General features: G+C 39.9%; 1 protein-coding gene across 3 annotated transcripts in view; it reads right to left on the bottom strand.

The window, feature by feature from the left end:
* LOC143928251 (dimethylaniline monooxygenase [N-oxide-forming] 2-like) overlaps positions 1 to 12,407 on the bottom strand; it is a 156,739-nt gene that overhangs the window by 39,273 nt on the left and 105,059 nt on the right. For all 3 annotated transcript variants that reach the window (XM_077453014.1, XM_077453013.1, XM_077453012.1), the window contains 2 exons: positions 5,351 to 5,513; positions 2,814 to 2,956 (listed from right to left, as the gene is read on the bottom strand). In XM_077453014.1, coding sequence (XP_077309140.1) covers positions 2,814 to 2,956; positions 5,351 to 5,513 — 306 coding nt within the window. The remainder of the gene's footprint in view (positions 1 to 2,813; positions 2,957 to 5,350; positions 5,514 to 12,407) is intronic.

The following is a 12,407-nucleotide window of genomic DNA, read 5'->3' as shown; positions in this document are numbered from 1 at the left end:
TTGTAGGTATTAATGATGTGTCTCTGTACACCTCAATTCACCTGTAAGGTGAGGGTACAGGTGGTGGCTCAGTGGTTGGAAATAATTTTTTGACTGAACTTCTCAAAATTGTACTGAATAACAAGTTTTTTTTTATTTAAACGGGCAATATTTTAAACAAAAAAGATGTGTTGCGATGGGCGTTGCATGTGCCGCTGCCTATGTGTGTCTCGGTCTGAACTGAAACAACCACAGGCCCTTTCAACACCTTTTACATCAGAAATTGAACAAACCATAAAGTCCTTGCCTAGTCACAAATTCCCTGGGACAGATGGACTCTCTAATGAGTGCCATCATCTATACCAATAAACATTGGCACCCTATCTAGCTGTGCTTTTTAACCATGCAACCTCCCTAGGAGTTTTCCCAAATGCAATGCTCCATGCCATTATAGCCTCTATTCGTTCAACAAAGACAAAAGAGCAATTATTATTAAAACTTTATTATCTGTCAAACTTAACGTTACTAGGTGCTGCAAGTCTCCCATACTTCCTGGCATTAGAATAATCAATGACAATCTCAACATCCATTGTACGATGGAAAAAAAAATTATAGCATTGAAGAACAGCTCTTCTGCTAAATGCCATAAATGTTGGAATGCATGACTTATGCATCCAAAGTGTAAATGTTCTTAAACTGATAATCTCATTAGATTGGTTAGCTCATTGTTTATTGTTTCATTCTTGCTGTGTTTTATTCTCCTTTTAAATACATACCACATCAGTATTGTGTTTTGTTGATGGAATACAACATTGGGATGCAAAATAATCGCTACATATCAAAACATTGCAGAATGTCATGATGGATTGAGATGCATGATGTAGTTTATACTGTACACTTTCTGATAAACTGACACCAACTGCCAGTAAAATTGCAACTTTTGTGTTGAAACATAAAAAAAGGTTTCTAAAGCCTAAAATTCTGAGTTGACCACAGAACAGCAAGATAAGGGAAATGTTCCAGCGAGGACACGTGTTCTGTATGAATGGAGATTTCCCTCATTTTTTTAGTGATCTTCTTTTATCAGTTGTGTGTACAGGATAAGAAGTAAAGGAAAATCTCCCAGATTAAATACAGATGGCAAAAAACTGGTGGGGTTTTACCACCTTCTACTATACAGTATCTAAAATGACAAAAAAAAAAAAAGTTTTGGCTTTAGATATACTTGTTGTACATGTTCATGACCGTTTTTATGAGCATGGGGTTTTATTTTCTTGAATGGAGAGACTGCCAATAAAACTTGTGCTCTGTATGTAAGGCAATCTGAAACTTGTTTTATATGTAAAAAGAACCAGTTTCATAAACTATTTGCAAATTTACTACAGTTGTAAAGAATAGTAGAGATCCAGAGAAGATAAACATTGATGCAAGACATCCAGGTTTTGTGAACCACAAACACTAAATTAGATGCAAATTAGAATCTGAACAAAAAGCTTTACACATATTAAATATAAGGGAGGAAAACTATGTTTCAGGAGTTATACGGTCCAAGCAAAAGCTGTCCATTTTCTCAAGCCAGCTCCATTTTTATGTTTTACTTGCAATTTACAGTTTACTTGTCCACCAAATCTAAACAATATTAAGTGAAAACGCTTGCTCTGCTATAATTATTTAACAATAAATGTCAATGACAAGCAAATCTCTTAATTTAACCACTTCAGCTCCAGAAGATTTACCCCCCCCCCCCTTTATGATCAGGCCATTTTTTGTGATATGACACTGGACTGACAACTGCGCGGTTGTGCAACGTTTTACCCAAATAAAACATGTCCTTTTTTCCCACAAATAGAGCTTTGTTTTGGTGGTATTTGATCAACTCTGGTTTTTAATTTTTGCGCTATAAACATAAAAAAACAGACAATTTTGAAAAGAAAACAAACAATAATTTTTACATTCTGCTATAAAACACGCCCAATACAAAAAATTCAGTTTAGGCAAATATGTTTTCTGCTACATATTTTTGGTAAAAAAATGATTGGTTTGTGCAAAAGTTATAGCGCCTAACATCTTTTTTATGTCATTTTTATTTATTTATTTTTACTAGGAATGGGGGCAATCAGCGACTTATAGTGGGACTGCGACATTGTGGCACACAAATCGGACACTAAGTGATACTTTTTGGGGACCAGTGACACCAATACAGTGATCAGTGCTAAAAAAATATGCACTGCCACTGTACTAATGACACTGGCAGGGAAGGGGTTATCATCAGGGGCAATCAAAGGGATAAATGTGTCCTTAGGAAGTGCTTTCTAACTGTGGGGGGGGGGGAGGGTGCTTTAACTGTGGGAAGAGAGAGATCCATGTTCCTGCTTAGCAGAAACACAGGATCTTTGTCTCCCCTACTAGCAAAACGGCGATCTGCCTTGCTTTAAAAGGCAGACTGCCGTTATGCCTCTCTCGTGAATGATCAGCAGGTCCTGGTGGAAATCAGGTACGCCGAACCCGCTGATTGGTTCCCACTGTGTCCAATTACAGCATGAACTGGACATCAGCGGCCCAATCCCGGAAGAGACAATCACGTACAGGTACGTGATTTCACCTGTAGAAGCCACCGTCCCACAGTATATGTATGTGGGTCAGTCGTAAGCGGTTAAAAGATGATGATGATGATTTACTATGTAGTATGTGGTATTGTTAAAGAGTTGTAGTTAAAATGCTTTGTTATCCCATCATTGAATAGCATCATTGAACATCGTCATTATAAATAAAGTTAATTCATAATTGCATTGCTATGGTTAATTGAAATCAACAAAATAAAATGTAATAGATACCTGTGAGGCAAGCGTGCATAGTTCAGTTGAGATGTCGACTCCAGTGTTACCCATTCCAACAATTAACACTCTTTTACCATCAAAACCAACTGGTCTTTTGTACTCTCTGGAATGTAAGACTTTTCCCTTGAAATTTTGAATACCTTATGGAAACAAAGCAAATAATTCCAGAATAGCGTAGGTTGAGGTTACTAATATAGACACCAAACATTATTTATCCCAAACTTTACTTCTCTCTCTATGTTTCTTACATGCCTAAAATGTTGTTTTTATTTAAAATTTTAACATGTTAAAATTAGCCTAAAATTTTGGCTCAGTTCAAACATTGTGAAAAACTTTTTATGGAAAATCAAGCAAAAGTGGATAAACATTGTTTATATTTCAGTTGAATAATCCATTCAGTCAACTTTGGATTTAAGTACAAATGGCATGGAAAGAACTGCTGTTTGAGGCATAATTCTCACGATCTTGCTTCAAAAAGAGAATGTTTGCTTATACTTGTACTGTTGTTGTCAACTCTGATGTAGAGTAGAGTTTCGCTAGTGTTTTTTTTTTTTGCTGTTTTCACCATTGCTTTTTTTTACTTATTATTTTAGGATTTTGTGACAAATTACAGTGATATGCACCTTCTGCTCTGTGTTCAATAGTTAATGCACAGTCTTCAGCTCTGTGCATACAACTTGATACTGTACTTGATGCTCTGTGTCCACCACATGTCCACTTATGTCGCGAACACAAGATCGGACTTTCTGGCAGAAAAGGTCAGACGGAATCATTCCGTCGGATGTTACGATCGTATGTGGGCTTCATCTGACTTTTTTCTTAAAAAATTCATAAGGACCTAGAAATAGATAATTTTTCAAATTTGTCAGACAGAATCAATTTCTATTGGGAAAACCGTTTGTCTGTATGCTGGTCCGATGGACCAAATACGACGCTAGGGCAGCTATTGGCTACTGGATATTGAACTACCTTTTCTAGTCCCGTTGTACGTCATCACATTCAAAACTAACAGACTTTGGTGCGTTCGCGTGTGGGCAAGTCCGTTCGATTGGAAGTCTGTCGTAACTCCAATCGAAACTCCATCGGGAAGACCGTTGGACCTTTTCTGCCAGAAAGTCGGGTCGTGTGTACGCACCATTAGTTCCACTCTTGCGCTCAACTTAGCAAGTGGTTTGAAACCAGCTTTTCCTCCCTCACTCCAGCTATTGCACAACACTTCCAGAAAAACTAAGTGCATTTGCTTTCACATTGCCACCTCTTTCAGCCACCACATCTATAAGAATGAGCCACAAGTCTAGAGCTTTTACACCTCTGTGTTAGCCATGCTTTTCTTTCTCTTAAAAAGACCTTTGTGGTTTCTTAGCAACTTTGAAATTACTACAAAACTGATACCACATCTGTTAAAACATTACAACAATCACGCTTAGCTTTGCGACTGATTACATATTTTATTTACGTATATTTAAAATTACTTTTTTTCTCCACCACTTCCAAAAGGACACAGGTTTAGTAAATGGGCTACACAGCCAAACTATGTGTGATAGATTCACTTACTTACTTATTACACCTATACCATTCTTCTCTGAGATCACAAGGAATGCTGGATAGCCCACAGCTCACTCCAGCTCAGTGCAGGAACATCTTCCTGCAAGATTTGGACTACCCAAGGATTATTGAGCGCAATCACCTTATTACCCAGAACTCGCTTCTCCTCTTCATAATGTTGTCCCCTTACAGGGGTTTTTTAGCATTTCTCCTCCAGAAAAAAGAAAACATCACACTGGTCCTCTGACTGGATCTTGCAATGCTGCAGATCTGAGCTCAATCCTTAGGCCCTTGACTGTATCCTCGGACAGCCTCAGATAGGAGTTCAAAGCCTCCAATCAACCAGTGTTAATTTAATTGAGGAAAATATTTTCATAGACTAAATTAACACTATTTTAGTTGACTAAAATACGACTAAAACTAAAATAATTCAGGTGACTAAAATATGACTAAAACTAAAATGTCATTTTAGTCAAAAGGCTGTGACTAAAATTAAATGAGATTTGCCTTTAAAATTAGCACTGCCTACCACATGCGACAAAGTAGGGGGCATCTACTAAGCTGCTCAAAGAAAACTTATTTTTTTGTCTCACCAATTTTCCCAGAAATCTGTACTAAGATACAAGTCAGATTTCAGGCATCCTCTGCCGCAAAAATGATATTTTTGGAGAGATCCTTTCAATTTGGAACCCGTCTAAAGGCATACAGGCTCAGCAGATTTCCTCATTGGTGCCCTGCAGCTGCACACCTGACAGTTAATTATGAAACCACTCCTATTAGACCCACTTAGAAGAGAGGCACAGATGCACACATGGATTTATTCAGAATAACAAAAGGTAGGAATCTGCAACAAATTTTGTTATACTCCTTGCAATGTACATAGATCACTCAGAGGGGAATGTTTTTTTCTCAACAAAAGTGGAGTTACACTTTAAGTTCATTACATTGACATGTAAAGATGTATGCTGTAATATCCTTATAAACATTACCTGGGAGATTGTCTATTGGTATCTCAGCATCTACATGTTGACCAGTGCAGACTAAAACTGCATCAAAGATAGCAGTCTTTTTTTTACCATCACTTTCTGTAGTAACATTCCACTGACCATTTACAGGAAAGTCAGGATGTTTCTCAACTCGGCACACCTTTGTCTACACGCAAAACACAAAAATATATGTCTTTAATATCTGGTAGATGTTAAACATGAATAATAGCTGGTTCAGATGAAGCCCAGCAAACAAGATTTATAATTAGCAAAATTGTAGAACTAACAAAGTATGTGTTCAAATCCAAATATACAGTATATGTATACATACACATATTTATTGTATATCACCATAGGTGAACATCACTCTGTGTGTGCTCGCTCCCAAGCCGCTGCTCTATGCGTCCATAAGACACTTAGGCCGCGTACACACGGGCGGACTATCTGTCCAACTAAGTCCGTCAGACAATCCGACAGACAGTCCGTCCTACTTTTGAATGAACGGACTTGACCACACACGACGAACAGACAGTCCGCTGAAAGCTTGCGCGATGACGTGTACGGCACGTACGACGGGACTAGAAATTCGACGTCCAATACACTGCAATGCAACCTTCGGCCGTGTAAATCCTTTCTGAGCATGCGCCATACTTAGTCCGTCGAACTAGCCTACTCACGAGCGGACTGTCTGCTGAAACCAAGTTTGGACGGACAATATTACGGAAATTCCGAAAGACTTAGTCCGCCAGACTGTCCGCTGAAAAAGTCCGCTGAAGCCCACACACGAGCGGATTGTCCGCTGAAACACGTTTCAGCGGACCAAGTCCGTCAGACAGTCCGCCCGTGTGTACGCGGCCTAAGAATCGTCCCCCACTCTCTCCTCATTGGCTAACTGGCTGTGATTGACAGCAGTGGGAGCCAATGGGCTCCCACTGCTGTGTCAGCCAAGGCTATCGTGAACATCACTGGATCGGAGAAGGCTCAGGTAAGGATTGAGGGGACCACTGCACACAGAAGGTTTTTTAACTTCATGCATAGACCTTTAGCCTTTAGAACCACTTTAATGTACAAATGGCAAATGTTCTTGTTTTTTCCGTCTATTCTGTGGTCTCATAAGCTGTCCTTTTCTTTATTAGATACACAGATTGCTGCAATTTTTGTTTGTTTCCTTTCTGGATTACTAACTATACAATCAACCCTTGCAATAGGATACTTGGCTATTGAACCATTGTATGTGGGTGAAAGTTTCTGTATTGAAGTATTTGATTTTGTATCTGTAGTCTTGTTGTATAGAGACAAATGTTAGTATCCAAGAAGTTGAAACTAAGTGTGCTACATTCCATATTGAGATTTAGTCTTTCAGTACAGCTATTTAATGTATTGTGATATTCATATAAGGAAGCCATGTCACCAACCAACATCACATAAATGTCATCTATTAATCTAAGCCAGGGGTGCCCAACCTTTTGAAGAGCAAGGGCCACTTAAGTAGCTTGGTAACCAGTCGCGGGCCACAATGAGTGGAGTGGGCGGATGACAGGTCCATGTACACTCCACATATGCAGAGCGGACACGGACATAGCCCACTCTACACTATGGGCCCTCCAATCTGCCCATATGGAAGGGGACAGATCCCTTTCTGTTTTTTTTTCTTTTTAGCGGATCGGATTGAAGGTATGCAGGTGTAAATGGACACAAGTCTGTTTACATTTGCCGCTCCATAGAGGTGAATGGAGGGTCTGATTGAGTCGGACCGATCATGTGAAAGGGGCCTGAGGCTACTTTCACACTGATGTGCTGTGGTCTACCCAGAGCAGTGCATCTCTGGCTTTTCTGTGGGTTAGCTGCACTTTTCCATAGAATTCTATTATATCCTGCAGTGTTGTGCACTTTCTGGAAGCGCACCAAACCCGTAGGTAATAACCGAGGTCTATGGCTCAGTGCAGTTTGAAAGCAGTCTGGTAACCACTGCAGAAAAGATAAGCCCATATACACTGTAATTATAGAATTAAACATACTTGGGAAAATGGGAGAAATCAGGTCGGGCAATGATACAATAGCGCACCTCATCCCAAGTATGTCAAATATGGAAAGAGAGAGAAAGAGGGCTGAATGGGATTATTGCGGTGCTAATAAACATAGGAAAAAAGTATGATATAAAAGTAAAAAGAGGAATTTTATTAAATACAGTAAAAACAGCCACAGTAGTGGAGTAAGTTCAAAATTTTGAAACTACAAACAATAATATCCATACAGACAATAATCACAATCCATCAATTAGTTTAAATGAAGGGGTTCTTGGCTATTTAGATGGAATCCCGACATGTTTCGCCTTTGAAGGCTTCTTCAGGGGAGCCAATGGTTGACAGAGAATGTTTTTAAAAGAGAAATAAGAAGAAAATACACTGTAAACAAAATACAGCAAGATTAGTGGATCTGGTCATAGTAAAGAAGGCAGCCCAGACTCTAGATACGCCCGCCTATTTCAATGGGTCAACAGAGTCAATAATATGTGTCATTATGGTAATAAAGAATAATTAGTTATACCTACCAAACTTAGAATGCGGGCCCTGCCTGCATATTGGAGTGAGAACGCCTCTAGAATGTGGAGAGCACACCAGTCCCCGAAGCCCCAGAAGGTGACTGCAGGAGACAAATGGAACAGACAAAGAGTCCACTTTTGTTACCAATTATGGGACCAGGAAGGCTCCCGTAGGCGGTTTAGAGAACAGAAAGAAAGATTTCTTTCAATGTGTTACATAATTGAATGATAAAAAAAGAGAAGGAAGACCTACCTGGGTAAATTGATGTAAAGTGTGTCTCAAAAGGGGAACTAAAGGCTGCAGATGAGCGGATTCATAGGATGATCTAATATCATGGTGATAACCTAGGATTGAATTTGAATAAATCACAGGTTTGTCTAGGTAAGGCTAAAAAAAGTGAGAGTAAACTAGATAAGGTAGCGAGAAATAGATATAGTATAATAATAAATGGCATTATGCTCAAGTAGTTCAAATAGATCACTAAAAGGAATATGCTTACCATGAACGAAAAAGAGCAGAAACAGATATATCTGTGCTGCACTGGAATGAGTGTGGATTCACTCTAAGATAGAGGGTTTGGATAAAGAGCTGCAGCAGATGGATTAATCAGCTGATGTATGCAGCGCCTCAAGTTGAAAGTCTAGAGGATGGAGAGCAAAAAGGAAACAGCCTCTATAAGCATAAAAAAGAGAAGAGATGTAGCTGAGAAATGGGAGAAGAAACACGGACTGTGTGGACAGGCCGTGTGCTTCTCAATAAACTAACCTTTCCGAAAAGATCACCGCTATAGCGTCAATTGCAGGGCCGACACACCTGCAATGTGGATATGTCCTTTTATCCCCCACACATCCGGCGTCATATCAATGATGTCGGACGTGAGCGGACAGCAAATGCGGAACTGTGCATGCGTGCCCGAGTGGATGCGCCTACAGTCCCCACAGTGCACTGCAGTGGCGGTTCCGTAACTACGGAAACTCAAACGCCGCCCAGGCACGTACGGGGATCGTGGAGAGGCCGTTTAATCCTTTGGACAGGCACCCTCGACGAACTACATGAGTTTTTCGACGGTTTAGCTTATAACCAATTTAATCTTAAATTCACCATGGAATATAGCCAGACCCAGGTTAATTTTCTCGACCTTTGTATTAAACTAGATACAAAAGGCGTAATCAACTCATCCCTTTACCGGAAGCCCTCAGCAGGCAACACCATTCTACATGCCGCAAGTGCACATCCGAGTTCTCTTTTAAATAGCATTCCCTACAGCCAATATCTGCGTCTCCGCCGAAACTGCTCCCAAGACACTGACTTTCAACTAGCTGCAAGGGACTTATCTATCAGATTAAACCAACGCGGTTACAGCAAATCACTACTCAAACGTACCTATAACAAAGTGATAAAGCTGAATAGAAATGATCTAATTTATCCCAAACCAAAATCCACCACTACCACACCCCTACGTATTATTACACAATATTCACGTCAACACAATCAAATGAGAGAAATTCTTGTTAAATATTGGCCTCTATTATTGGCGGACCAAACAATTCACAAATACATAAAACCTTTTCCCCAAATTACATATCGCAGATCCCAGTCTATGAAAGACCGATTGGTCACAAGCCATTTTAGCGTTCAACAACCTACTAGATCAACTCGCATTGGCACATACCCGTGTGGCCACTGCGATGTTTGTCGCTTTGTCTCTGGATCATCACATGTCACACTGCCTGATGGTTCCACCCATACCATCAAGTAAAATGTGACATGTAAGACTGTAGGAATAGTGTACCTAGCTAGCTGTCCCTGCGGATGCATTGGTATATATATATATATATATTGGTAAAACCAAGCGTCCGTTTTTTAAACGGATCAGAGACCATATGCTACCATTATCCAAACGACTCTGCACTACAGCATTAAACAGACACATAGGCTCATCCCATAATTTTGATTCAAACGGAGTACATTTCTCGGCCCTCGAGCATGTACCCCTCCATGCTCGAGGGGGTGAAATCGATACCCGTTTATTGCAGTTGGAAACACAGTGGATATACACTTTAGAGGCAACGAATTACCCAGGTTTAAATGAATACATAACCTATAAGCATTTTCTTTAACCACTCTGTTCTAGACTAAGCTCAAAAATGCACAATTTCAATACAAATTCGATAAAATTTACATATAGAATCATACCTTATACACTCAGACACCAACTTTCCATAAAATGCCATATCTTTGACCATTTCCTCTATTTCCCCCTGCTGGTTCCCCCCCCCCCCCCCCCCCCCTTTTCGTTCTCATTGTTTGTCTGTGTCTATTTAGTTGATTGGTAGTATGCTCAATTGAATGCTTGCTTGGTTGCCTGCTTGTCTGTCTGCTTGTTCGTCTGTCTTTTCGTATGTTTGTTTTTTGATTGGTTGAGTTGTATGTCTATGCTGATGTGAGTCCACCTTTAACTACTTCTAATCATTTAATAATTGTTCGTTGTCTATTTATACATTTGGTGTATCTCTGATCACTTCACAGTATTTCATTGCTGTAAAAGTTATTTAAAGGACAAATTTATTCAATTAGGTTATGTATTTCTTTGCTTTATTATCTTTGCTTTTTCTGAATGTGATCCATTATAATCTAAACAATGTGTCAATTTCCATATATGCATAACTGATTCTTATTATAATATTCATTTCATGTTTCACTTATATCTCCATTATAATTGCTTTGAATTTTTGTAGTATTGTGGATTTGGTCTATGAATACAGCCCTCTCTTTCTTTTTGCTCACCTAATTATTACATTAATACTTTTGCAAAGCCATTTAATCAATGTGCTTCCACTTTGCACAATTGCCTCAATTTATTTTTATTTATTTGATTCCTTTGATCCTGTTCTTTGGGTGGGAGCCCCTCTGTGGGAGCGCGCCTGTCCCCTTGATCTCAGGCATCGGTGCCTGTATGGACACACGGGTCGGGCTATGTGGAAGCCCGACCCATAATTATGCGGACTGCTTCACCAACACAATGCGTCCCGCGTCTGATGTTGATGGGCGGGGCTTTGAAGGGTTCATTGAACCTTGACACCGCCTCTCCACGATCCCCGTACGTGCCTGGGCGGCGTTTGAGTTTCCGTAGTTACGGAACCGCCACCGCAGTGCACTGTGGGGACTGTAGGCGCATCCACTCGGGCACGCATGCGCAGTTCCGCATTTGCTGTCCGCTCACGTCCGACGTCATTGATATGACGCCGGATGTGTGGGGGATAAAAGGACATATCCACATTGCAGGTGTGTCGGCCCTGCAATTGACGCTATAGCGGTGATCTTTTCGGAAAGGTTAGTTTATTGAGAAGCACACGGCCTGTCCACACAGTCCGTGTTTCTTCTCCCATTTCTCAGCTACATCTCTTCTCTTTTTTATGCTTATAGAGGCTGTTTCCTTTTTGCTCTCCATCCTCTAGACTTTCAACTTTAGGCGCTGCATACATCAGCTGATTAATCCATCTGCTGCAGCTCTTTATCCAAACCCTCTATCTTAGAGTGAATCCACACTCATTCCAGTGCAGCACAGATATATCTGTTTCTGCTCTTTTTCGTTCATGGTAAGCATATTCCTTTTAGTGATCTATTTGAACTACATGAGCATAATGCCATTTATTATTATACTATATCTATTTCTCGCTACCTTATCTAGTTTACTCTCACTTTTTTTAGCCTTACCTAGACAAACCTGTGATTTATTCAAATACAATCCTAGGTTATCACCATGATATTAGATCATCCTATGAATCCGCTCATCTGCAGCCTTTAGTTCCCCTTTTGAGACACACTTTACATCAATTTACCCAGGTAGGTCTTCCTTCTCTTTTTTTATCATTCAATTATGTAACACATTGAAAGAAATCTTTCTTTCTGTTCTCTAAACTGCCTACGGGAGCCTTCCTGGTCCCATAATTGGTAACAAAAGTGGACTCTTTGTCTGTTCCATTTGTCTCCTGCAGTCACCTTCTGGGGCTTCGGGGACTGGTGTGCTCTCCACGTTCTAGAGGCGCTCTCACTCCAATATGCTGGCAGGGCCCGCATTCTAAGTTTGGTAGGTATAACTAATTATTCTTTATCACCATAATGACACATATTATTGACTCTGTTGACCCATTGAAATAGGCGGGCGTATCTAGAGTCTGGGCTGCCTTCTTTACTATGACCAGATCCACTAATCTTGCTGTATTTTGTTTACAGTGTATTTTCTTCTTGTTTCTCTTTTAAAAACATTCTCTGTCAACCATTGGCTCCCCTGAAGAAGCCTTCAAAGGCGAAACATGTCGGGATTCCATCTAAATAGCCAAGAACCCCTTCATTTAAACTAATTGACGGATTGTGATTATTGTCTGTATGGATATTATTGTTTGTAGTTTCAAAATTTTGAACTTACTCCACTACTGTGGCTGTTTTTACTGTATTTAATAAAATTCCTCTTTTTACTTTTATATCATACTTTTTTCCTATGTTTATTAGCACCG

This window comes from Lithobates pipiens, unplaced genomic scaffold (assembly GCF_037356315.1).
Source record: "Lithobates pipiens isolate NorthernLeopardFrog02 unplaced genomic scaffold, aLitPip1_a1.2 Scaffold_23, whole genome shotgun sequence".
In the NCBI taxonomy this organism is placed as follows: domain Eukaryota; kingdom Metazoa; phylum Chordata; class Amphibia; order Anura; family Ranidae; genus Lithobates; species Lithobates pipiens.
The sequence above is the reverse complement of the archived record's forward strand: the minus strand, read 5'-3'. Positions and strand labels throughout refer to the sequence as shown.